At 51.6% G+C, this 26,542-nt stretch overlaps 3 protein-coding genes across 3 annotated transcripts in view; 1 reads left to right on the top strand and 2 right to left on the bottom strand.

Moving 5' to 3' along the window:
* Positions 1-4,517: 4,517 nt before the first annotated feature.
* Rsad1 (radical S-adenosyl methionine domain containing 1) lies at positions 4,518-11,194 on the bottom strand. Its single transcript, XM_048446937.3, has 9 exons — positions 10,903-11,194; positions 10,386-10,519; positions 10,094-10,298; positions 7,809-8,174; positions 7,545-7,608; positions 6,980-7,127; positions 6,524-6,578; positions 5,570-5,673; positions 4,518-5,336 (listed from the first exon to the last, which is right to left on the bottom strand). The coding sequence occupies exons 1-9, from the start codon at positions 11,017-11,019 to the stop codon at positions 5,219-5,221; spliced, it is 1,311 nt and encodes a 436-aa protein (XP_048302894.2). The 5' UTR covers positions 11,020-11,194; the 3' UTR covers positions 4,518-5,218.
* Positions 11,195-16,338: 5,144 nt separating this feature from the next.
* Positions 16,339-26,542, bottom strand: part of Acsf2 (acyl-CoA synthetase family member 2) — a 41,694-nt gene continuing 31,490 nt past the window's right edge. Inside the window, exons 11-16 of the mRNA XM_048446940.3 lie at positions 20,390-20,497; positions 19,334-19,485; positions 17,682-17,823; positions 17,099-17,209; positions 16,874-16,942; positions 16,339-16,603 (exon numbers count right to left, since the gene is read on the bottom strand). Coding sequence (XP_048302897.3) covers positions 16,553-16,603; positions 16,874-16,942; positions 17,099-17,209; positions 17,682-17,823; positions 19,334-19,485; positions 20,390-20,497 — 633 coding nt within the window. The 3' untranslated portion in view covers positions 16,339-16,552. The remainder of the gene's footprint in view (positions 16,604-16,873; positions 16,943-17,098; positions 17,210-17,681; positions 17,824-19,333; positions 19,486-20,389; positions 20,498-26,542) is intronic.
* Positions 21,981-26,365, top strand: Chad (chondroadherin). The gene is made up of 4 exons (XM_048446941.3): positions 21,981-23,385; positions 25,069-25,232; positions 25,465-25,610; positions 25,840-26,365. Exons 1-3 carry the CDS (start codon positions 22,504-22,506, stop codon positions 25,604-25,606), a joined length of 1,188 nt encoding a protein of 395 aa, XP_048302898.2. The 5' UTR covers positions 21,981-22,503; the 3' UTR covers positions 25,607-25,610; positions 25,840-26,365.

The following is a 26,542-nucleotide window of genomic DNA, read 5'->3' as shown; positions in this document are numbered from 1 at the left end:
AGTGATTTACATTAGGGTAATGATTAGTAAATGGTTCACTCACCGGAACACTATTCAACAATTAAGAGGAAGACGATGACCGTGGCGCATGGTGGAGAACTGCTTGTGGAAAATGAGAAGCTAAAGGGGCATGGTACAAAATTAGACCCGTGCCTGGATACTCAGCAAAAATACGGCTTGCCCTGGACAAGCGCAGGAAGGACACGTAGGCAAATAAAACCAGTGACAGCATTACCAGGGGGTTTGATTTACAATTCTGCCCAATGTTTCCATTGTATTGCTCGTTTATAATAGTTTAAAAGTTGGCTTTAAAGTTCCCTTTAGGGAAAAGAAAGAGAGAAAAACTAGAGATCTGGGAGTCTTTTACTGGGTTCTAGGCAACCAACTATGCACATACGTATAGTATTTATATGAGGTGCAGTGTAAACTCCGGTTAAAAAAAGAATCAGCTCACTCAATGGAGTTTGGTTGTCTAGAGTTTGGAGTTTTGGTCCCATACAGCCCATGCCATCCTCCAAAATGCTATGTAGCTGAAGCTGACCCCGAACTCCTGAGGTCCCTCCTGCCTTCATTTCCTGAGTGCAAGGACGCAGGTGTTGGACAGCTGCCAGGCTTATTCAGTGTTGGGGATTGCACCAGTGTATGCTAGGCAACCCTCTAACGCCTGAGCTACATCCCCATCGTATCCACAGGATCATAACAGTGGTAATCTTCATCCTCTCAGTCCGGACATGGAACTCAAGGCTGCCGAATGCTGGGCAAGCACTCTACCATTGCGCCACATGGCCACACCCAGCCTAGTAACCGTTAATCTCTGAATGCTGGGACCACCAATGGCACCTGACAGCTTAGTCTCAATTGTGCTGTGCTAACTATCTAAAAATATACTAGCAACACAGCAAATGCTAATTTCTCTTTCTGCTCCTCTCCCATGCCTAGCTGCTCCTCTGCCCACCACTGGCTCCACTCTGAGACCAGACTGCCGTAAGGGTCTCTCTGTCTGAACAGTGCAGATCCCTGTCCCAGAGGGACACACAGGCAGTGGTCCACCCATCACTTCTTACAGTGGCGGCTGGGCACATCTCCTGCCCTTTCTCAGGTCTCTAGGATCTCCCGTACCCCAAGGAGTAGTAGCAAACACCGAGCAGTTGTACAACTCAGTCATTTCGCTCTGTGGCTTTCTCTGCTGAATCAAGCAAAAGAGAATATGCTTCGACCCCAGGAAATGGATGGTGCCACAGAGCAGGGCCAGAGTAAAATGGACCTTCATCATTAAAGCCACTCAAAGACGGGGTACTTAAGTGGTGTGTCTGTGGGTTCATTGTCTGCAGATTCAAGAAATTCCCAACAGGTAATTTTGGGGGAGAAACTGCTTCTGTATTGAACACCTATGTATTTTATTCCTTGTCATTATGCCCTAAACAACACAATGCAGTCATACACACACACACGCACACACACACACACACATATTTAATTAAAAATTATCTTTGAAAAGTTTGAGTGTTTGCTTGCTTGTATGTGTACCACATGCATGCCTGGTGCCTGCAGAGGCCAGAACAGGGTGCCAGGTCCTCCCCCAGAACTTGGCGAGGAAACCATAATATGGGTGCTGGGAACTGAACCCAAGTCCTCTGCAAAAGTACCAACTGCTCTTAACCGATGAGCTATTGCCCCAGCAACACTCCCCGCAACACACACCTTCTTAAAAATTACATGTATTTATTTGGGGTGTCTGTGCATACCATGGCACTTGGGGAGAGTTAGAGGACATCTTGCAGGAGGCAGCTCTTTCCTACCAAGTAGGTCCTGGGGATCAAACTAGGATTGTCAGGCTTGCTGACAAGTGCCCACTGAGTCATCTCGACAGCCCTATTTACACAGATTTATACTGCATTAGGCATTACATGTAACCGAAGATGATCTAAATATAGGAGAAGAGGCCAGGCATGGTGGGACATGTCTGTAAATGCTAGCATCTGGGTGGTGGCAGCGGCAGAATCAAAAGTGAAAGGTTACTTTCAGCTACTCAGAGCTCAAGGCCAGATTACATGAGACCCTGTCTGAAAACACAAAACAGTGCTGAGAAGACAACAGCTAAGGTCCCCAAATGGAAGACTGGATGGTCGAGCCATGGAAGGCTCCCACTCCCACTTTGCCGTGTCGGGAAGTAGCCACTTTCCTGTCCCCACCCCAGGATGCGAGGTGGGAGAAGACAGTTTTGGGGCCCCTGTTTGGAGCCTTGAGGAAACATTCAACAGCTCGATTCCCGGGCCCCACCTCCAGGAGGTTCTGATTCATCTGGAAGGGTGGGATGAGGCTGAGTCACGGGAGGTGATTGGGGCCACCCTGATCTCCCTGGCTCCCATCCAGCCCCTACACAGGCTCCCTGAGGTGCCTCAACAGGGAGGACCCAGACATCTCAGGTGGCACAAGTCCTGGCAGTTAGGAGAAACCCGAGTGGCCTCGGTTTATCTGATGGAACACCTGCCCCAGCGCTGTGCTAGCTTCTTGAATATCAAGATCAGGGGAAGGCTGGGGTGGGGACCCTTGAGCAGCAAAGGCCACCCACCAGCTGCTCTGAGCCTAGGCTGTCTAGGGCCCCAGGGGTATTAAGAATTGGTAAGAAAAATAAAACTTCCTTCCTTCCTCTCAGACCCTCAAAACCAAATGCCCTTAGGCTCCCTTAGCTATCTGTAACACCTTAACCAACAGCCCCAGGGTTTATCTCTCTGAACATCTGTCAACATGGCATCAAGCTCCCTAAGAGCACAGACAGGTCTTATTTTATTCCTCTGTTCATGCCCAGTACAGTGCCTGGCATACCACTGGTGCTCATGAATAAAGGAGAGGGAGTAACAGTTACCACGAGGTCAAAGAAGGCCTGACATTCACAACCACCAGCACATGGAAAATACACACGTTTACCCCTGAGAGGTGGGGAGAACCCCATCCTTCATCATCCACTGGAGACTGAGCCCAGCATGCTTTCATCTGCAGGGTTTGTAAATTACTCTGGCACCCTAGTACCCTTTGCCATGATAAGGAGTCAGTTATAAGCCCCTTAGGTTGAGGATGTAGCTCAGTGATGGAGGATTGCATAACATCAGGAGGGCCTGAGTTCCAGTCCCAGCACAACGAAACAAACCACACAAACACACACATACACGCGCACACACGGCATACAGCAAAACAAACCACACACACAGGCATACAGCATACATCCAAACAAACCATGTGCATGCATACACACACACATACAAACACACTCATGCATGGCATACAGCCAAACAAATCATGCAATCACAGACATACACATGCAAGGCATACAGCAAAACAAACCATGCATAGACAGACATATACACACACGGCATACAGCAAAATAAGCCATGTACATGCACGCACACACATAAACACACTCATGCATGGTATACAGCCAAACAAACCATGCACACACAAACACACACAGAGACAGAGCATACAATTCCCAAGAAAAGCCAGGCAGTGGTGGCGCATGCCTTCAGTCTCAGGACTCGGGAGACAGAGGCAGGTGGATCTCTGTGAGTTCGAGGCTAGCCTGGTCTACAAGAGTGAGTTCCAGACAGGCTCCAAAGCTACACAGAGAAACCCTGTCTCAAAAAACCAAAAAAAAAAAAAAAAATTCTCAAGAAAGAGTGAAAGGCTGGGAATGGCTCAAGGGGGCGGAAGACATTTAGGTTTTCTTTAAGACAAAGAGTAAGAGATTTATTAAAAGAAAGAGATTTATTGACAGAAGTATTAATGTGACAGACACACAAACAGGCAGCAGCACAGTGTGGACTCTGAGGCGCATTCAGGCCCCAGTGCTATGGGCACAAGGATAACATAGCTGGGGCTCTGAAGAGAATTCAAGTTCCGCAAGGCAAAGTTGGGGGGGTCCCTTCCTACAGGCTTCGGAGGAAGGGGGAGGGTTTGCCTTCCTCAGGGCTGTCTCCGACTCCACTGCAGGCAGTAGGGGAGAGGAAGGAGGGTGTTGCATTGCCAGCAAGGAATAAGCCACTTTGAAGAGGAGGGGGCGTCTAGCTGAGGCAAACCCAATATGGCAGCCCTCCCATGTCCAGAGAGTATGACAACCTGGGGTCTATAGGGTGGGACACCGAGGAGCCCAGTGGGGCTAGGGATTCCCAGCCTGGCTTTTCTAGCATAGAACGAGGAGGTTGCTGCAGGTGAGCAGGAGTCTGGTCTGGATTCTAACACTGAGGGTCGCTCATTTTTAAAAAAAAAAAAAAAAAGGAAACTCAGGCTTAGTTCAGCAAGAGAATAATTGTCCGATTTGAGTAAGGCCATAGCTTTGATCCTAACTTGAGTTCAGTGAGTCTGAGGCCAGCCTGGTCTACAAAATGAGTTCCAGGACAATCAGGACTATAACACAGAGAAACCTTGTCTTGAAAAAGAAAAGGAAACAATCAGATAATCAGATAAACCCAGAGTATGGGACCCATTCTGTACGACAAATGGCCTTGACTAAAAATCTCAAATATGTTTTTTAATAAAAGATTTATTTTTATTTTATGCATATGAGTGTTTTGCCTGAATGAATGTCCATGTACCACATATGTGCCTGGTATCTGCAGAGGTCAGAAGAGGGTTCCTGGTCCCCTAGAGTGGGCGTCACAGATGGTTGTGAGCCACCACATGGCTGCTGGGAACTGAACCCTGGTCCTCTGGAAGAGCTGTGTTCTAACTACTGAGCCATCCCTCCAGCTTCTCAAATGGTTTTGTAAATATCCCATTCCTTTGTTTTTTTCTTGTTTAAGATACCCGGAGGGGATTTAGTTCTATTGATCATACATGCCATCTCAGTAAGTAACTCTTTACTCCAGAATGAGGGAGACTTCTCCAACAGACAATTCCCTACAGAATAACTTCCAAATATTGCTTGTTATTTAGTGTCCAAAAGTGCCAACAAAAGCCACTGTGACGAGTACCTCCTAGGCTCACATGGGAACACAGGCTGATCTGTGGCCCCTGAGATGTTGGTGGGTACCAGCTCCAGGACCAGAGATGCTCTTTCTCCCGGTTCACTGTAGCCATCCCCATGGGGGGCCATCAGGGCCAAGCAATAACAACTTAAAGCAGAGAGGCCAGCACCTTAAAGCAGGCAGAGGAGAGATGTCCGCCGTGCTGGTCCAAACTTGGAAGTCCAACCGCTGTTGCCCTGTGGTGTGGGAGCAGCTGGTCATCCTCCTGACACAGGTGAGGGAGTCCTGTGCTGCCAGGCTTCTTGGAGTTGAGGCAGGAGGATCAGCAACAGTGAGTCCAGCACAGCTAGCCCCTCCCACGAACACCGGAGACCCCTGGGAAACCGAGAGGCCGGGGCATGACTCTTCCTTTACCGCTTTATGGCCCATTCCTGCCCGTGCACCCCTGGGACCCCACAGACCCTTCACTATTGGTCTTTCTTGTTTCCGCCACTTTGAAGAGGGGTGCATCTAGCTGAGGCACACGCGTTATGCCCAGTCCCCCGCCCATGCCTATATCTGTAGTCAGGGCTCCCAGGGACCCCTTAGCCCCCTCTGCACCAACATACCTGTGGTCCAACAGCAACAGACCCTGCGCTTGCAGCTCCTCCACCTCCCTGCTTTCTCCGAACACGTCCCACAGGGTCAGCTGGGGCTCGAACCGCTGCCAGAGCTGGGAAACCAGAAGAGCTAGGGCAATGTGCTGGCTGAGGGCCAGGCGGCCGATCCAGGAAGGGGTCAGGGAAAGCCCAGCATGGTGTCTGAGCAATGACGTTCATGAACGCCAGGCCGGACAGGTCAACGGCCAGAGAGAAAGAGAGCACTTGCATTCTCAGTGCATGTGGAGACCCAAATCCAGCATGGGGAAGGCAGGGGATGACAAGTTTCTTCTGCTCTCTCCTGTTGTCCCCTCGAATGGTCTTCATAACCCAAACGTCATCCACAGTAACCCTGAATCTAATTAGTCATTATCTTTTTTTTGTTTTTGTTTTTGTTTTTCGAGACAGGGTTTCTCTGTAGCTTTAGTGCCTGTCCTGGAACTAGCTCTTGTAGACTGGGCTGGCCTCGAACTCACAGAGATCCGCCTGCCTCTGCCTCCCGAGTACTGGGATTAAAGGTGTGCGCCACCACCACCCCAGTCACTATCTATTACCCTTCCCATCTGAAGTTTCAGTGTACTTGAGAGTACTTGGGCGACAGGTATGGTAGTGCACACTTTTAATCCCAGCACTCGGGAGGCAGAGGCAGGTGGATCTTTGTGAGTTCGAGGCCAGCCTGGTCTACAGAGTGAGTTCCAGCATTGTCAGGATTACACAGAGAAACCTTGCCTTGAAAAACCAAAACCAGTACTCAGCCCTAGTCTAAGGTTCTGACCATTATACAGCACTGCCTACTGATTCTGTCATCAGGCTTCGGCGAGCCAGGCCCATCTTCCAGCTGTCAACTCAGATGATGGAGGGAGAGGGTTTGCTGATTCTTAAGAGGAGCTGAGCTGATGTATCTAAGAATCCCCAGTCCCTTACCTGATGAGTGACCCCCACATCAGTGCGCAGCCCCATAACCAAAACCTCCTCCAGCCTGAAAGAAAATCACATGGGATCTTAGGGGAAAGCTCTCACGTTCTTCTTTCTTTCTTTTTTAATATTTATTTATTTATTATATATACAACATTCTGCCTGCAGGCCAGAAGGGGGCACTAGACTTCATTACAGATGGTTTTGAGCCACCATGTGGTTGCTGGGAATTGAACTCAGGACCTTAGGAAGAGCAGGCAATGCTCTTAACCACTGAGCCATCTCTCCAGCCCCAGCTCTCACGTTCTTTAAGCCCAGTGCTGGAATGTGATGTTAGGCTTAGAACCCCCGCAGGATAGTCAGAGTGGGAGAGTCAAGGCAGGCAATAATGATGTAAAAGGCAGAGAGCGGTTTCTGGGGTTCAGGAGGCCCTTGGTGAAGAGCCCTGTGTACGTAGGTACTCACACCTCCAGCTTGCTCAGGGGAACACACTTCCGGGTGCCATGACCACACAGCATCACCTCTTTCATCCAGTTGTCTGGCTCCAGCGTCTGGATCCGTGCTTCCCGGGTGTGACCTCCGGCTCCCCGGGACACAAATCGTCCGTGGGCTCCTGACAACATCAACAAACAACCATCCCTCACGTACACATTAACAGAAGTAAGTTAACGTGGTGAATTATCAGATTTAAATCAGGGACTTTCCCAAGGGTGGTCCCCGAAGCGACCACTAGAAATGTAAATCCTCAGGTCCTGCTCCAGCTCTGCCAGTGAGAGGTGCTGCAGGGAGGGTCCAGCCAGCATTCTTGGTTGCAACAAGCCCCCAGGGGTTTCTGTTCTATACCAGACTCAGAACTAAGACACCAGGCTGCAAAGGCCTGGAGATTCCCTTTCCGCGGTTCCACAGAGAAGTTTTGTGTACTTTGCATAAGGAAATGCAGGCTCTGAGTGGTTAAATGAGCAGTCCAAGTTCACACAACCAGAATGCTCCTCTCCTGAATCATGCTTTCGGGTGTTCACAATCGACTCACCAGGCCCAATGCCAAGGTACTGACCGCACTGCCAGTAAGTCCAGTTGTGGGTACTGAGCGCCCCCTGTGGGAAAGGAGGGAATTGTCAGCACTGAAAGAGGCGACGCTGGCTTCGGTTTAGGTCAGCGGCATCTGATGAGAATGTCTCACCAACTCAGGTCTGAGTGCACCCAACTGGGAACCCCTCTCTGCAGAAGGTTTCGTTCTCCCGGTCACATCTCAGCCCAGTGATTTTGCATCTCCGGTCATCAACCCAGCACTCACGTTCCGTGCAAAGTTGGAGACCTCATACTGGCGAAAGCCAGCGTCTCGAAGGGCCGTCCTGCCCTCCTGGTACATCTCAGCAGCCAGGTCGGGGTCAGGGGCTGGGAGGGTGCCCTGCTGCACCTGGGCAAAGAGTGAGGTGCCCCGTTCCAGGGTCAGCTGGTAGAGGGAGAGGTGGTCATCGCAGTGGTACAGCAATTTCTGGAGCTGTTGAAGCCACGGCTCCACCTTTTGTGCCGGCAGCCCCAGCATCAAATCCACCGATACTCTGCCAGGGAAGAGGCGCCTGGCTTCTGCCAGAGTCTGCAAACCGTCGCTGACCGAGTGAGTCCGTCCCAGCAGCTGCAGCTCCGTGTCATCCAGGGACTGGGGAGAGAGGGTCGGGTGTAACAAGGGAGGCAGCAACACTCAGCCTTATTTGGGGCACAGATGTGAGGGACACACAAAGACAGATGGGGGTGACAATGTAGGTGGTCAAGGCAGTACCCAGAGCTACTCCTCAGTGAAGGGTGCATTAATCCCTATAACTCTGGCTCTCTTGTGTTTTGTTGCCTTTTGAGACCAGGTTTCACTAAAGAGCTCAGGCTGGTTTTGAACTAGGCAATCCTCCTGCTTCAGCCTCCTATGGAGTGAGGTGACAATTGTGTACTACCACACCTATACCTAAGGGTTTCTTAATTTAGATTTCCCTCTTGTTTCCTCATAATTAGAGGCCAGGTGTGGTGTAATCCCACATCTGTAACTCCAGTACCTGGGGAGGTGGAGGTAAGAGGATCAAGACTTCAAAGATGGCCTCAGCTACACGACACATTTAAGGCCAGAGCGGGCTAGAAAACTTGTCTTCAAAGAAAGGAAGGGGGGGGGAACAAGCACTTTGAGCAAAAACATCCAGACATGATGTATCAGGACTATCTTGTGACCCCAAACTCTAAGTGACGTGGTCTACTCTGTGGTAAATGGGGGATACAGAAACATCAGAGGTCAACCTGGCAGAGATTTTTCCTGACTCATAAACACACCTTCAGAGGCTCCACAATGGAAGAAACCCCAAACTCCCACAAGAGCTGAAGGCTCTCAGTCCTGTTTGGCAGCCTTGTCCCCAGTCACAGGGGATGACACAGCTTCCCCCAAAACATGCAACGTCCTTCCACATCCTGTGCCCTTTCCTCCCACACCCCCTTACTGGGTGAACACCTGCTCCGTCTCACTCATGTATCACTTCCTTCAGGAAGGCTTCCAGGATTTCATCAGGTTGGGTGTCCCTCAGGCAGTATTTACCACGCCATGCTCTGGCTGCTGACCTGTCTCCATCTCCAATCTTATAACAAGTCCCGCCCTGTTTTTAGTCTTTCTTTCTTTGATGTCTGAATGTGTGTAGCGTGCCTGTGTGTATATGTGTTCACATGTATGTGAGGGTGAGGACAAGTGCATGTGTGTGTGTGTGTGTGTGTTTATGTGGAAGCCTAAGGTTGATATTGGGAGTTTCCTTAAATCTTTGCTACCATATTCACTAAGCCAAAACCACAGCTGATAAGCTGAAGTCTGGCTAGCCAGCCTTAAGTGAGGGGGATGGGACCCCTTTAATTGTGTCTCCAAGTGCTGGGACTACAGGCAGGCTGCCATACCCACTTGGCGCGTGTGTGGATGCTGGGGATCCAAACTCTGGTTCCCACGTGCACAGTAAGGACTCTAACCACTGGGCCATCCACACCCATGCAGTATCTACTATGTAGTAGGTACCATGTTAAGTGCCTGGAATACAAAAGGGTAAACTAGCCAGGCGTGGTGCCTCTAATCCCAGTGTTTGGAAGGCTCAGGCAGGGAGATTGCTGCGAGTATAAGGCCAACCTGAGCTACAGTGTGAGTTCTGCTATCAAAGTAATAATAATATTAATAAGGGCAGGGGATAAAGCTCAGTTTGTAGATTGCTTGCCCCTCATACCTGTGTTTGATTCCCCAGCACCACGTAAAGTGGACGTGGTTGCACTGGAATCCCAATACTTAGAAGATGGAGGCAGAAGACGGTCATTCTTGGCTACCTATCAAATTTGAGGCTAGCCTGAGCTACAGGGTACAGTGTTGCAAAACAGCAATAACAATATGATGATGACGTCAAGGAAGCATATAGGCCAGTATAGCAACAGACAGAACGGTTAAAAAAAAAAAAAAAGTATTGCTCCACAGTCTACCGTGTACTAGACCTGGTACCCGGAAATGTTTTCCCAATGGCTGAATGCCACCTTAGGGTCTGGGTGCACTGGGATAGGGTGGATAAAATGGGTCACCTGCAGACCAATGGACAACCTGTTGACTCCTGCTGCTCCAAAAGCTGCCAGCCTGGAACCTGGGGCTGAAGTGGGGTTAGCCTCCAATGTGACTTCCGAATCTGCAGGCAAATGGGCTTCCTGTGCCACGGCCTCCAGGACAGCAGCCACAGTGTGAGGACTGGCCAGACTCGGGGTTCCCCCACCAAAGAACACAGACTCCACCCTGGAGGAAGAGGACGGAGCCGTAAAAACTGGTGAAGCCCCAAGGGACCTCTCTTCCAAGACCTCGTCTACTGGCCCGAACACCGACCTTTGCACCCCGCTGAGCCGCAGCAGCGTCCGTGCCTCCGTCACCAGGCAGTTCTGCAAGGCCCCTTCCTCCACGCCGCGGGGGATGTACTTATTGAAGTTGCAGTAACTGCAGCGCTTCTCACAATAGGGCCACTGGGGGGGGGGGGGACAGGAGGGGTGCGTGTGCAAGTTGAGGTGGGGCTCTGGGCTGCCCAGGCTATTTCCAGGGTTTATCTCACACATTCCCGTTCTCTTTCTATGGTTGGTCAGCGGTGGCTGCGACAACTAAGCCACTCTGCGCCCCTAGGCAGGTGGCACTGAGATTACTATGCCCGCTCTGGTAGGACAAGATTCCAAAGGGTCACCCAGCTGGTGAGCACCAGACTTTTAGGTCTTTGGCCCAAGACTTTTTCCGGTGGGGTAGAACGTGGGGGACAGATGCTATGCCAGATGTGACTGATGTTGGAGCACGGAAACTAACAACAGAAAGACAAGCGCCAACCAGGGACTCCCTCTGCCCTCCCCCGCCCACTCACGTGCACGTAAAGCGCGGCGCGCGTGCTCGCGGACTCGGGACTGTCCACACGGGGGCGCCTGTGGGCCGCCCTGGCTGCTGCCACCCATCTCCCGATCCGGACCCGGGAAGAAACCATGGCGTGCAAGGCTGTAGAAGCAGGGTTCCGAGACCTCGACAGCGCGCCCAGGGCGCAAGAGTATGCCCTAGGCTGGACCGCGTGGGTCGCCCCGGCGGAAGTCCGAGGAGCTGTGTGACCTCGTATTGCCTCTCCCGGCGCGGCTAGAGAGCCCTGGGCCTCGGATCTGCGGCGCCACCTGCCGGACCCTGTCGTACTCACAGCCTAGTCTTTCCCAAGGGCGCAGCCCGTCTGTCCTTTCCCAAGGACGTGGAGTGGGCAATGGGCCTCGTGGCAACCAGCATCGGGGCAACTTTCATGACCCGTGCAGGAACTCTTAGTTCTTACAGTCAATTACTTATAATGTGTACCTGGCTCCGATCTGAACGCCGGGAGACGTAGCTCACTGAATTGAATCTTAACTTGGTTTGTCTCTCCGGTTAGACTATGACCTGATTTTAGGCGCCCATGTCTCGTCCCCCTCCTGGGTGCTCATAGTCTGTCTCAAAGAAACAAAAAAGAGGGAACAGACATCACGGCCCAGTAAGGAACTGACAACACACACACGCACACACACGTATGCACACACAATAATAAAATAGCTATAGCATGCATGCAATACACAACACATGCATGCAGGCAAAATACTCAGTCACATACTTTTTAATTAAGTAAAAATTTTGCTTAAAAAAAGAAAGAAAAGAAAGCCATGTGCGGCAGTACATCCCTATAATCCTAAAACTTTGGAGGTAAAGGTAGGAGAATCAGGAATTCAAGCTCTTCTTTGACTATCTAGGGAGCTTGAACCCAGGCTGGGCTACATGGGGCGCGGTGTTTCAAGAAAAGTAAGGGGGCTCTTCCAGAGAACCCAGGACCCACACTGTGGCTAATAACCATCTGTAACTCCAGTACCAACTTCCTCCATCACTTCATGCATGTGGTGCACAGATACATGCAGGCAAACTACCCATACACGTGATATGAAAGTATTTGAGGGAGAGAGGGAGGGAAAGGCAGAAAAGAAAAAAAAAGAGTTCTTTTCCACAGAGTATTGGCTTAGCCAGGAGAGTGAGTTGTGGCCTCTGAGTCATGCCAATCCTGGCATGTGAGGGAAGAGGTGGCGGAGATGGTGTGTGTGAGAAGGTCAGGACACACGCGAGAGGCTTGGAGGGACTGTTTGCAGACTGGAAAGATCTGGAGGGCTTTGGAGTTACTCATTGCTAAGCAGTTCTCACTTTTCTTCGGGCCTCAGGAAGCTAAGGTTCTGGGCACACAGCATCCAGGAGGAACAGAAGAGAATGGGCCAAGCTCTCTGTCCTTGTCCCCTCTAGAAACAGTGGCTGAGCCCGACAGTATGTGACCCTAGAGCACACAAGTCAGGAAGGCCGTTTTTCTATCCTCTGGCTGCAGCACGAGTGGGACACACACAGATGAGACCCCACCCACACCAGGCAGCTCTCCTGACCCTGGGATACCAGGCTTCAGCCAGTCCAGCCTTTTCTCTCTTGCTGTCTCTAAGTAGTGCACATGCTTCATGTAACGTGACTGAATGTTCTGTCTACAGGAGCCAGGCAAATTGATGACCAATACAAAATGAACCTGTTCCAGACAGCTGGGTCTAGAAGATTCACTCACATCTTCTGTCAATAAAACTAACGGCTCAGGAGACAGAGAGCATTGGGAGAAGAAAGCTTGAGAAATGGCGGTTCAAAATCTCTTAGCTGCCATCTTGCTATTAACCCTACTTGTGGGCCTTTTGTGCCTTTTTTCACTTATTCGTGTGTGCGTGTGTATGGATACTCATATTACAGGGCTTCTGTGAAGATTAGAGGAGAACCCGAGGGAGTTGGCTGCCTGCCTCTACTCGGTGGATCCCAGAGATCAACCTAGTGCATGAGCTTTGGTGTCTTTTGCTCCCTGGTCTCTCTCTCACTCATCCTCTTTCAATGCAGTTTTGAAAGCAGAAAGGGGTGCAAACCAGAGAAGGGTAGACACTAAGAATTATTAATCTTCCTTTAGCTGAAGTTAGCAATCACATCAACTATGTGAATCTAGAACAAAATGGATATGTTCATAAACTCTGTTTTTCCATGGCCAGGTTTGACTTTTGTTGTTGTTTGGGGGGATTTTATTGTTCTTGTTTTCCTAAGACAGGGTCTCACTATGTAGCCCTGGCTGGCCTGGAACTCACTGAGTAGACCAGGCTGGCCTCAGACTCAGAGATCACTAGATAACGTGGGTGTCTGGATCAACAACAGGAAGAACACAGCATTTGCCGGGAACAGGGACATGCATCTGTAATCTCAGTGTTTGGGAGGTTGAGGCAGGAGGATTACCAAGAATTAAAGGTCAGCTTGTGTTTCTGTCTCACAAAAAAGGGAGAGAGAAAAGGATCGGGGAGAAATACATTACAAATCAGGGAGAATTGAAGTTGTGCTGGAGAGATTTTCCTAACCCACCAGGTGACTTCATGTCATTGGGTAAGAAAGTGGAACTCCGTGTTTCGGGGTCACCTCTGTGGAGTGGATGGATGCTTAATGGGGCTGCCAGGAAGCTTTCAAGAGAAGATGCCTGTGAAGGCATCTGGACCGGTGCCTGGTCCTTAAGAGGAACTTAAACGTAACACTCAGCTCTTCAACAGTAAGGGGGTGCTGATGCTGGGGCAGCCGTGCAGGGAACTCAGGGCTGCAGAAGGGGGCAGTCCCGTGAGGGGGAGGTCAGTGCTTCAGACAGAGGCATTTCTGACTCTTCCAAGCGGGAACTGAAATTGAGGAAAATCGGACTTCATTTGATTTTAGTTGCCTGGATTTACTCAACTTTAAAATCAGTTAACCATGGGCCAGCAAGACGGCTCAGAGGGTAAGTGTGCTTGCCACCCAATGATGTGGGCCTAATGTTTTGACCCCCAGAACTCACATGAAGGTGGAGAGGATGGACTCCAGAAGGTGGGGCTCCGCCCTCTACGTGTGTGCTGTGCCATCCTCACCTACACCCCCACCCATTAAGCACATATTTAAAAATTAATAAAAACGATAAATCGATCATTGGGAGCCCTATATAGTGGCACACACCTGTCACGGCAGCACTTGGGAAGTGGAGGCAGGAGGATCCAGAGTTTAAGCAGCCGTCCTAAACTCCACAAGGAGATTGAGACTAGGTTACTACATGAGACCTTGCCTCAAACAAAAAGTCAGTTAGACTGATGATGTAGCTAAGACAGAGCCTAAGCAAGTTTGAGGCCCTGGCTCCCATCCCTACTACAGAGGGGGAAAAAAATCCTATTAACTTTTGGGGTCACACAACTGACTAATATTAGTCACTTGTTCCCCAATAACTTTGCAGTAGATGGCACTCTGAAAAGGGTCATTGTTGTCTACATTACTTTTCTGGGGCCTGAGGTTTACCTTTATGAAATATTTATTTGACTCTTTATTTTGGCCTATTCGGGTATCCAGTGGCTGGGCTTTGGGCATCAGAGGACAGAACACTCTACCCTAAGATCATGCTAATGGCACCATTGACCTGCCAAGAGTCATGAAGATTAGCTACTCACTGGCAGGCCACTGACCGTCAGTCCCAGTCTCGTTCCATGTTCCAAACTGTTCTACATTTTTTTATTGCTGTTTTGGTTTTGTTGGTTTAATGAGCAGAATCTGTTCATTAGAAAAATCCCAGGTTCATTAATCAAAAATTATAGAAAAAAATAAGAAGTGGGTAGTTTGAAAAAGATAAAAAATGATAAACATAAGGTTTCCCTTCCTTCCTTCCTTCCCTCCTTCCTTCCTTCCTTCCTTCCTTCCTTCCTTCCTTCCTTCCTTCCTTCTGACTTGTTTTGTTGCTGATTTGCTTTTTGAGACAAGGTCATGACGTAGTCCAGGATAGCTTTGAACTTGCAGCAATCACCTTGCTTCTGTCTTCAAAGTAGTGAAATTACGAACATGAATCTCGGTACCCAGTAAGATCACAGTAGTGTATTTGGAGCAGGAGAGATAGTTCCATGGTTCAGGGCACTGCTGCTCGTGCTGAGGACCTGGATTCAGCTTCCAGCATCCACCTGGAGGATCATAACCATCTGTAACTCCTGTTTCGGGAGAGCCATCTTCTTCTGACCTCTGAGGGCACCAGGCAGGCAGGAGGCACACTAATATATGTGCAAACCAAACGCTCATACACATAAAATAAAAACAGATCAATTGATTTCATGTAGACAAGTGTTTTTGCTTGTATGAGTCTGTACATTGTGTGCACACCAGGTAGCCCACTGAGGTCAGAGGAGGGTGCTGTATTTCCTGCAACTGAAATTATGGATGGTTGTGAGATGCCATGTGGGTGCTGGGAAACAAACCCAGGTCCTCTGCGAGAGCAGCCAGTGCTCTTAGCCCTGATGCATCTCTCCAGCCCCTACAGAGTCTCTTAGGAGGCGACGGTAATGGTTAAAGTTGGCTTTGGAGATAGTTAAACCGATAATCAGACATGAAAATGGTGGGGAAACACGCTTTAAAGTGGGTGAGCGGGACATCATGTGAGCTATATAGCTCAATAAAGCTGTTATTTGACAGATTTGTTTTTATTTATCTGCATGTGTCTGTGTAAGTATATAGCACATATTGGGGGGGTGTGTGTGGTGCCCCCAGAGGCCAGAAGAGGGCATGTGGTCCTGTGGAGCTGGAGTCGAAGGTGGTTGTGAGCTGCCAAATGTGGGTGCTGAGAATCAAACTCAAACCCCCTGGAAAAAGAGCAGGTCCTCTCAGCCAGAGTCATTCCTCCGCCCACAAATCTGTTATTTTTTAAAAACTGAAAAATTATCGGCTGGGAGCGTATGCCAGCAGACAAGTCCTTATCTAGCATACGAGGGACTTTAAGATTCTCAGCAACGGGGAAAGAAACACAGCACTACTTATTCCTGGACTAATCTGTGGTGATAATTTGGAAAACAATTACATGAGTAAAACAAAAAAAACCAAAAAACAAAAACAAAAACGAAGGCAGACATGGAGGCACACGACTTTGATCTCAGCACTCCAGTGGCAGAAACAATGAGATCTCTGTGAGTTCAAATCCAGCCTGGTCTACATAGTGAATAGCAGTACAACCAGGACTACACAGTGAGATCCTGTGTCACACGAACACTCTTGCACATACACCACACACACGCGCGTGCGTGCATACACACACACATACAAGAAAAGGACTTGGCATTTCAGGGAGACAGGGTGAGGCTTAGATTAAGCAAATAATAAAGGGCCTGCAGGACAAGGTCTGAAGAGCCAGCTCCCTTCCTGTCTCCTCCCTTCTCCACCCCACAGGAGCTGCAGAGAACACACCAATCAGACACCGGCCTAACAGAAAACTCTTTATGCCAAGTCACAACGATGACAAGGGGCACAAGGAGGGCTCAAAAGAGCCCGAGAGGGCTGGGAGGATCCTCCTTTGCGTGGGAGGATGCAGGAGAAGCCTGGGCAGGCTGAGGAGGACCTGGGCTGGCTGAGAAGGGCCAGCAGGGTTCTCCGTTGTGTGGGAAGGCTGAGGGGCTCTGAGAGGACCCTTCTTTGCATCACAGTTTTAGACGTTGCTCCATCTGCTCTCGGAGTCTGAATTTCTGGATCTAGAAGAAAGACAAGAGTGAGAGTCTGCTGCTCTGGTGCCATGGTAACCAGCCATCCTTGGTCTGCCTGGGAATGACAGTGGGGGAAGGGAACAAGTACTAAACCCAAGAAAGTCCAGGGCGAACAGGAGGAAGTAACTTCTCAACCCTCCTACTGTCCGCCAGCTCAGTATTGAGGGAGGAACAGGTGGGACCACTTGGCCTTCTGCAAGGAGGCCCAGCAGACCCCACATTGCCCTGTCCCTCTCCAGTCTCCCCCGCCTCACACACCTTTCCTGAGATGGTGAGAGGATAGTTTTCGACGAACACGATGTATCGAGGAATCTTAAAGTGGGAGATCTGCAGAGCAGAGAGGGGAAGTGTGAGGCTGGACAAGGTCAGAGCGCTCCCTTGGCTGGGGAACTGGGTCCATCAGGCAACACCCCCTACATCCCTACCAGGGCTGATTGACAGGGAGAGGTAGGTGAGGGAAGGTGGTTGGGGCAGGGGTCCCACCTTTCCTTTGCAGAAAGCTTTGATTTCCTCCTCTGTGGTGGTCTCCCCACTCTTCAGCCGGATGCAAGCACAGATCTCCTCCCCCATCCGATCGTCCTTCACCCCCACCACCTAGCCAAGGCCAAAGACAAATACTGTACTGCCATCCTGGGCTGGCTAATTTTTAATGTCATCTTGACCCAGGCTAGAGTCATTTGGAAAGAGGGAACCTCAAAGTAAGAAAATGCCTCCACTAGGTTGGCCTTTGGGCAAGCCTATGTTGCATTTTCTTGGTTGATGATTGACATGAGAGAGGACAGCCCATTGTGGGTGGGACCACCCCTAGGCCGAGCAAGCCATGGGGAGCAAGCCAGTAAGCAGCACTCCTTCAGTTCCTGCTTCCGGGTTCCTGCCTTGAATTCCAGCCCCAACTTCCCTTTGATGATGAACTGTGATGTAGAAGTAAAAGACGAAATAAACCCTTTCCTCCCCAAGTCGCTTTTGGTCATGGTTTTTCATCACAGCAATAGAAACCTAAGGCAAAGCCCCCTTCCTAGTCACTGGCTAATCCTGGGGTACCAGCACCCGATTCACGGTGCCTCACCTGCACTTCTTGCACCTGTGGGTGTTTGTGGAAAAAGTCCTCCAGCTCCGCAGGGTAGATGTTCTCACCGCCCCGGATGATCATGTCCTTAGAGCGGCCTACGATCTTGCAGAAGCCCTGTTCATCCATCGTGGCAATGTCTCTGTAAGGAGACACCCAGCAGCGGCATCTCACCTCTGCTTTAAGGGGCTTGTCCACTAGCTCACGCCTTCACTCGGTCACCAAACATTTACTAAGCATCTACTGTGTGTCCCCCGCTGCTCTAGACTCTAGGAGTCCCAGCAGGAACAAAAAACACCTTTGAAGCCTATAGTCTAGGCTGGAAGAAACGGGGTAAAGTCAGCACAGCACCTAGCCCATTCTCTCTGTCTTCCTATTTATATATTGGCTTGTCTTTATGGATGGCTTCTTTTTTAATCATTTAGATCTCAGCTCAAATGTTTCCAGTGGCCTTCTCTGACCCTGGTCTAAGAAAATCCTCTTTCTCCGCCACAGCCACTTCCTCTCCTGTGACCCCATTTGACTTTTTGATGTCTGAAATTATCTGTCTTCTTCCGCCAGGCACGTGGGAAGAAGCAGGCCCAGTCTTATCTGGTTTCCCATCGGGTTGAGAACAGCACTGGCACACGGCAGGTGTTGGTACTGCGAGTGTGCGGATCTAATAAAGGACACACGCACGGCTGGGGATTCAGCTCAGTTAGAGCACTTGCCTTGCAAGGCCTTGGGTTCAGTCCTCAGCTTCAGACAAAAGGAAAGATAGAGGAAGGGAGGGATGAAGGGAGGGAGGCAGGGAGAGAGGGAGGTAAGAAGGCAAGGACTGGAGAGACGTCTCAATGTTCAGAGCTCTGGATGCTTTTGTAGAGGTCCCTGTGTTTGGTTAACAAACAACTCACTGGAAACTGACTCAGATTCTGGGGGTGCAAGTGTCGTATGATGTCCTGGTGTCTTATCACCATGAGAAGTAGGTCCACCCCCATGACACACATTTTGATTTAGGAAAATATTTTTGGTTGTTGTTTGTTTTGAGACAGGGTCACATGAGAATGACCTTGAATGTCTAATACTCTTGCTTCTACCACCCAAGCAGTAGGGTTATAAACATAGGCACTACTATGCTGGGGTTTTATGACCCCACAGGGAGAGCCCAGGGACTGTGCAAGCTAGACAAGCAAGCACCCTACCCGCTGACCTGCATCCACAGTCCATTCTGTTTTCCATTAGTGGACACAAGGTCTCATGTAGCTCAGGCTGGCTCTCAACTCACTACGTCGCTAAAGATGACCCTGCCCTCTGCCAAGAGCTGGGATTACAGCCGTGTGCCTTATGCCAGTTCATGTGGCGCTGAAGACTGAACCCAGTACTTCACATGCGCTAGACGAGGACACTAGAAACTAAGGTACATCTCCAGTAAGCCTTGGAGGTGTTTTTTCCCTCCTCCCACACCCCCACAATACTGGGGTTCAATCTGTGACCTCACACACGGCATCCAAGAGCTCTACCACTAAGCTGCAAGCCCAGGCAAATTTTGGAAAGCAGGTCTCCAGGACAAGGGGAACCCATGTCCTCCATGTGCTGGTTTAGTTTAAGAGCTCGGCCTTGGAACCCCAGCCCCACTTGGTAGCCACAATGCCCATATCGCCTCTCCATCTCACCCTGTCCGATACCACTTGTCTTGTCCAATTGCTTCGAAGGTCTTCTGCGGCTCATCCCAGTAGCCCTGCATGACGCAGTACCCTCGTATGTACAGTTCTCCCGGCATGTTCAGCTTGCTCAGCTCCCCCGTCTCCAAGTTCACGATCTGGGCCTGAGATAGCAAGGCAGTTTCCAGCTTGAGCCTCTCACTCTCTTGCTTTCCTGGGGATGGGGCGGGGAGCTTTGCTTTCTTTCTCCCTACCCTCCCAGAAATGAAGCTGCTGGATCTGCTCATCCCATTCCGGGGAAAGGAAAAATAGGCGCTAGAATAAAGACCTGTCACCATGCAGAGACTCACACTAGGCCTGGACCATGGGGAGGGTGTGTGTGTGTGCTGAGGACAGGGTTGGGTAGTGAGCAGCCTTGAAGAAGGCCTGAGGGATGGCAGGCCAGATGCTGAGTTATAAGCTATGTAGAAGGGAAGGCTATTGTCTCCCCTCACTTTCCACAAGGCAGCAAAGACACTGAAGATGACCGCATGGCTCCGCCATGTGGTCAGGAGAGGAAGGAGCCGAAATCCTGGTAGACAAAGAGCCACAGGCAATGTACCAAGGAAAACTGGGTCTGGGCACTTCCATGTCTGCACTTTGGGGATGGAGAGAAAGGATATCTCCCTGACAACCCCCGGGGCACATCCCAAAGAGGCATAGAAACTCAGTAATATCTTGAATAAAGCTACATGGTTGGAGCCAGAGCTGTGTAAAGGAAAAAAAAAAATCTCTGTTCTGGCTCATTTTTGAGTCTGGTCTAGCTGCCCAAGACAGACAGTGGGCTTGGCAAAAACACACCTCAGACAGGAAGGGTGGCTGAGGAGAGGTTCAGCTGGCGGCTGCTCAGGGCTGCCGTTCCAGCTCTTCCCCTTCCTTGCTTCAACCCACAAAGTCGGGCCAGGTCCAGCAAGCCCCCGTTGCTGGGGCCCTCTATATTTGAGTGAGCTGTTTGGATGTCTGATGGGAAGCCCCAACTGTCCTCAAGCGGTGTGAGGTGGGCTCTGAGGGCATCTGTTGGGGGCTCACCTCCGTGTGAGGCATGACTCGGCCCACACTCTCAGCCTTCTCCTCCAGGGTGTCCTCGGGGTAGTTCATGAAGGTCACAGGACTGTTCTCCGTGGTTCCATAAACAACCTAGGGGGTCAAAAAGACTGCTGGGGGGGGACTGAGTGGCAGCAGAGGGCTGAGATGACCTACCCTAGGTAGCTAAATGGTGAGAACTGGGGTGAGGGGACAAGAGGCAGAGATCAGGAGCCAGAAGGGCAAATCTCTGCAAAAAACCCCTGATCTGCAACAAAACTGAGAAGAAAAGCCAGTCTCCGATGGCCAGGGTTCTGTCATTCCCCTGTGGCGCCTGTGGCTTCTGGCATCACCAGTACCCGTACTTCTTCCCTCCCATCTCCAGGTTGATTCAGTCCTACCTTCTTGATTTCAGGCCACAACATCCCCTGTCCTTCTCCTCCTCTAGCCAAAGGCCCCATAAACTTGATGAGAAAGCCAGCCTGCCTTGCTTGATCTAGCTGGGCGTGGTACAGACACACAGACACAACTCCCCTCCAACCTGGGACAAGTGTCAGGGTGGGTGCCCCACAAGCTCTGGAGACTTTCCTGTGCATGTATTTTCATCAAAACAAAACAGAACAAATACAGCCAGAGCCGGAATTTAAAAGGCCTGTGGCAGCTCCAGTGGTCAGAACACCCTGTGCGACAGAAAAACTAGCAGCCAGCCTAAATACCATCAGAGAATCCTCTAGGCCAAGAATGACCCACACACCCCCAGTTCTAGAGGCAAGGGGTCAGAAGGGTTTGGGGAAGAGCAGGCCTGCGGACCAAACCCTCACAACTATGTATTGGGTGTCATGAGGTTTAGATACCTTGGACTCTATCAGGTCTCTCTTGGTGGCCTCCATTTCTGTGTATCAGGTGGTGTGGTTCTGGCATAGTTGGGGTATGGTTCCTCCCCCATCTCCCCAAACAGACAGCACCTCTTGCCAGGCAACCCAGAGCTCACCCTGGGCCAAAGCTGTAACCTGCCTGCTCACCCTCCCTTCTCCACAGGGTTCCAGACACTGTGGCTGGCAAGTGAACAGAAGCTGGGTCCACTAGGGCGGGACTGCCCACAACCCAGCATCTGGCCCGGGGTTGGTCGCCTGTAGCCAGCCCCCCCCCCCCCACCTCCCACCAGCTCACACAGCCCTGGGGTCATTGCCCATGTCTGGCCTCTGCCAAGTACACATTGGCGCCACTAGGCCGCCACTCTGAGACCCCCTTAGGGGTGGGTCCTAACCGCGGAGGAGAGGAGGATTCCGAGATGGGGATGTTTGGGGAGATTAAGGAGGGGAATGTGCAACTGTGCTTGTTCAGTGGCCTGTGGTCTCCAGGTGTGCTGCCAGTCCTGCGGTTCACTACCCCCTTCCCCACGACACACAACATTTTTCCATTTAGCTTTCAGCCCCAGAAAAGGGGAATGCGGGTGCAAAGGACAGAATAAGAAACCCAGAACTGATAGACAGGGGTCATGGGAAAGCCCATATCCATGGATGCCACAGCTCAGAGAAGGGGCAGGGGCAAAGGTACCATTGCCAACCAGCATCATCAACCAGCTCTCCCATCTCCTTGGGGTGAACTGAGAAGGGTCTACCCAGAATATGGAGCCCTAACCACAGCGGCTCTCACGCTTCGCCTGCTGGGCACAACAGACCCATTAAAGCGCCGCTGGCTGGCTAACCGCGGTGAGACGCATCCGGCTGTCGGGCCCCACTTCCTCCCTCCCCGAATCCAGGGTGACCTGTCTGCCAAGGGTGTATGGGGGAAGGGGACGTGGAGACTCAAACTTGAGCAAATAAATAAGTTCTGGGAACGCCTCCCTCTGCCCAGTGGAAATTCAGAGGTCCTCAACACACCTATTATCCTACCCCCAGGGTGGGGGTCCAGGTAGAGGAAAATAGAGAGATGTGCGGCATAGAGTTTGCGAGTGGGAAGCAAGGGGCTGGGGCTCAGGGGAAAGGTCCCCAATCCTCCGCATGGTCACCTGCTGTGGAAAGAGCCCCTAGCCATCGAGGACAGGGACGCATTTCTGGACGGGAGGGGGTTAAATCAGTGGCTTCGATGCTCCACGTAGTAGCTGGCTCCCCTGCCAAATGCGGTCAGGGCGGCCCTATAAATGGGCCGGTAGACACAAGAATCGAGGACTTGCTGCTGCCAGCGCCCCGCAGCCGCAGCCCCCAGCCCTGGCTCCAGGCATCCCTGCCATGGCCCGAGTGCCCTTACTCAGTCTGGTCCTATTTGCCATCCTCCTGCCGGCGCTGGCCGCCTGCCCCCAGAACTGCCACTGCCATGGCGACCTGCAGCATGTCATCTGTGACAAGGTGGGGTTGCAGAAGATCCCCAAGGTATCAGAGACAACCAAACTGCTCAACCTCCAGCGCAACAACTTCCCAGTGCTGCCTGCCAACTCGTTTCGGACCATGCCGAACCTGGTCTCCCTGCACCTGCAACACTGCAACATCCGGGAGGTGGCCGCTGGTGCCTTCCGAGGCCTGAAGCAGCTCATCTACCTGTACCTGTCCCACAACGACATCCGGGTGCTGCGAGCCGGAGCCTTCGACGACCTGACTGAACTCACTTACCTCTATCTAGACCACAACAAAGTGTCGGAGCTGCCCAGGGGGCTGCTCTCCCCACTGGTCAATCTCTTCATCTTACAGCTCAACAACAATAAAATCCGAGAGCTGAGAGCTGGAGCCTTCCAGGGTGCCAAGGACCTGCGCTGGCTCTACCTGTCGGAAAATGCCCTCAGCTCCCTGCAGCCTGGAGCCCTGGATGATGTGGAGAACCTCGCCAAGTTCCACCTGGACAAGAACCAGCTGTCCAGCTACCCCTCTGCTGCCCTGAGTAAGCTTCGGGTGGTGGAGGAGCTGAAGCTATCCCACAACCCTCTGAAGAGCATTCCAGACAACGCCTTCCAGTCCTTCGGCAGATACCTGGAGACACTCTGGCTAGACAACACCAACCTGGAGAAGGTGAGTGCCCTGGCTGCAGAATTCTCCTGGCTCCTCTGCTGGGAGGCCAGCCTAGTCCCTCCTCCTCCTGGACTCCTTGCCCCCTGATTACCACCAAAGCAAGGAGCCCTGCCACCACTCTCTCAGGCTTTGACACGTCACCCCATCCCTCTCTCCCTCACCTGGTCACTATGCTTCTCAGCAACACTCTTTGGGCTGTTCTGGTCTCACAAGGGGCCTCTGCCCCAAACCCCACAGTGAGCAGTAAGCACCTCTTCCTGTTGGGTTTTCCACCCCTCCTCTGCCGTTTTCCCAGTCTCCAGTAAGCCTGCCATCCCATAAAGGAAGGTTTGTCTGCTGAGGCACCTTACAGAGAGGCTGAGTGACTCAGATTCACAAAGAGACCCTGTTTCTGGCGGGGGCTGGCCAGTGCGCTAAGGTAAAATGAGGCGTTGAAGGTTAAGTGGGGGGCGGGGGGCAAATGCCTTTAGGAGACTTCTTCCAGACCCCCCAGTGACCCTGACGGATGCCCCCATCCCCTCTGTGGGTTCAAACACCCAGTTTCACTCAACTTCAGGTCCATTTCAACTGAGTAGGGAAACCAAGACACTGAGACCAAATGCTCCACCAAGATGCAGGTTTGGTGCTCAAGGGGCCAGTGAAGGAACACATGCTATCCTCGGCACAAGTCCCCAAGCATCTCCTCACAGAACAGACTAGCTCACTGCCCCACCCCCACCCCCAGGCAGCCTGTTGACTTTTGTCTTCCCCAGCCATTAGACCCCTGCCCTCTCCTCAATCCTTCCTCGATCAGTCTGGCCAGCTGGGGCTATGCAGGAGCAGAACCCCTTTCTTGGAACTAGAAAAATCACTCTGGCACACAGTTTCAGCCGGGAGATCTGGGCAAGGACCAGAACAGGATAGAGGACAGTTTTGTCATATCCCAACCTGGGCTGTGAGAGAGGTCACAGACAGGGGGCTGAGGGTAGATGCTAACCTGGGCAGAAGCCAACCTTGTTTGGGTAGATCTTCTTCAGCCTGGCCTCACTCCAGATGAAAGCAGACCACCCTAGTGCCAGAGTGGTGGGCAGTAGAACAACATATGGGGGCTGATCTGGAATGGGGAGCCCAGACAGGACCTGTGGCACTGGGGCTCCGATGAGGGCACCAATACGTTTCCTCTGGAACTGTCCATCCTGGCCAAAGTTCCCACCAAGGTAAACACAAATAGCATCTGACAGAGGAGCAATGAGGACAGTATTGGGGGAAATCCTGGGACCCTAGGGATGTGGGGAGCCTGGGCTCACTGCCCATCCCACCAAACACTGACCAGGTTCACTGTGTGCCAGTCTGGGCTCTCCAAGCCAAGCTCCAGCTGCTCCACAGACCCAGTGTTTGTGCAGGGAGGGTGTTGCCTTGGAGGTGGGGGGCAGGGCGTGGTCCTGCAGCTACTGTTTACTGGCTAGGTGACCCTGGCCAAAGGACTGAACATTTTCCACCTTCGTATTGGAAAGGACACCTTCCATCTCAAAAAAAGTTGTTGTGGATTACATCATCTAGACAACTTGGTCATTCTGCTTGGAAAATCGCAGCTCCTCAACAGGCTGGGGCTTGTGTCCTGGCAGCTGGCCAGTGAGCGGAGAGCTAGGAAAGCCAGGACACTGGAACTGAGATTCTCTCGCTTCTGCCTTCCTTACCTCCCAGTTCTCCGATGGCGCCTTCCTGGGTGTGACCACACTGAAACACGTCCACCTGGAGAACAATCGCCTGAACCAATTGCCCTCCACCTTCCCCTTTGACAAACTGGAAACCCTCACTCTCACCAACAACCCGTGGAAATGCACCTGCCAGCTCCGTGGCCTTCGGCGGTGAGCATATTCTTTCGTATAACCCCAGGTTCTCCTTCACACGAGGGTCTCGCAGTAGGGCAACCTGGATGGCTATCTAGTAGGTCTGGGACTGAGAGGCTCAGTTTCCCCACTTGTCAAATGAAGATGACAGCTTCGGATTTTTCTAGGGCCAGATGCATCCTGGTCACCGTCCCTTCCCCAAGCATTCCCACTCAGTTTCCCTAAGCTCAGAGATTCTTTGTCTCTGCAGGTGGTTGGAAGCCAAGACTTCTCGACCAGATGCTACCTGCTCCTCCCCAGCCAAGTTCAAGGGTCAGCGTATCCGTGACACAGATGCCCTCCGCAGCTGCAAATCCCCCACCAAGAGGTCCAAGAAAGCTGGCCGACATTAAACAGGTGGGGGCCGGGCAGGGAGGCCACCATTGTCTGCCCTTGGAGATTCCAGCCAGGGTGCTGCTGTCTCCCATGACGTCATCTCTGGAGGGGTGATCAGATCCTCTGCTTACAGGAAAAGGAGGGAAGGACTGGGTCTCCCCCTCCAAGGGCTTGGCCTAGGACTTCCGCCATTCTCTCCGATGCCGTCTGGGTGACTGAAGAACTAACAACCATCCTTCCCTCACTGCAGGTCCCGTCCTAGCCAGTCCCGGTGACTGCCTTCTTCTGCTGGAGTGACTACTGACTCCCCTCCTACCATCCACACCTTCTCCCACAGCCTCTGCTGATGCACAGAGCTGCCCACACCTAGACACATCCTGGCAGGGGGCACTGGACTCTCTGTTATCACCCTAGCTCCACCTAATGGGGTCCAAGGGAGGACACGGAGCCTCCCCCCAGCCACTGTGTCTGGACCCTGCCATGGCTCCTCTCAAAGAAGCTATTGCTCTGAGTCCATCAGAGCCAAAATGCAGTGGTCACTGGGAAGGCCACACGCCTCTAACCACCGTCCTCAGTTCCCTCCTTCCCGGCCATTTGGAAACAAACATCAGGCCCTTGTCCCACCCGTATTGCCAGAAAGGATCTCAAGTCCATGTCCCCAGTCCCCGCATGCCAGGATGTGCTAACAGAATACCAGTGCTTGGCTGCACATCCTCCCACGCTGCATTTCTGCACCAGACTTCCATAAACATAAATTTATGTGTGTCTAACATTCACTTCCCTCTCACCATTCCCTACGCCTTACCAGGTGCGTAATAAGCACGCAGTTTTGTCTCAGCTCTGTTCCAGGAAGCAGAGAATACCTGGAGGTTGACCTTTCGGCTTTCTGGTCTTGCTCGCCAGTCCCTACTTACTACAGGTCAGGCCTTTCCCAGACATATCCGGGCTCTGAC

Source organism: Myodes glareolus, chromosome 9 (genome assembly GCF_982192425.1).
Source record: "Myodes glareolus chromosome 9, mMyoGla1.1, whole genome shotgun sequence".
In the NCBI taxonomy this organism is placed as follows: domain Eukaryota; kingdom Metazoa; phylum Chordata; class Mammalia; order Rodentia; family Cricetidae; genus Myodes; species Myodes glareolus.
Note: the sequence above shows the minus strand (reverse complement) of the source record. Positions and strands in the feature narration are given on the sequence as shown.

Excerpts from the sequence above, each read along its gene's own strand:
- Rsad1 (XM_048446937.3), bottom strand. The coding sequence starts at position 11,019 with ATGGTTTCTTCCCGGGTCCGGATCGGGAGATGGGTGGCAGCAGCCAGG. Across the intron at positions 6,579-6,979 it reads CCCCTGAGCAAGCTGGAGGT|GCTGGAGGAGGTTTTGGTTA; the intron begins GTGAGTACCTAC and ends ATTTTCTTTCAG. Across the intron at positions 5,337-5,569 it reads CTGTTGCTGTTGGACCACAG|GGGTCTCCGGTGTTCGTGGG; the intron begins GTATGTTGGTGC and ends TCGGTTTCCCAG.
- Chad (XM_048446941.3), top strand. The coding sequence starts at position 22,504 with ATGCGGTCAGGGCGGCCCTATAAATGGGCCGGTAGACACAAGAATCGA. Across the intron at positions 23,386-25,068 it reads ACAACACCAACCTGGAGAAG|TTCTCCGATGGCGCCTTCCT; the intron begins GTGAGTGCCCTG and ends CTTACCTCCCAG. Across the intron at positions 25,233-25,464 it reads CAGCTCCGTGGCCTTCGGCG|GTGGTTGGAAGCCAAGACTT; the intron begins GTGAGCATATTC and ends TTGTCTCTGCAG.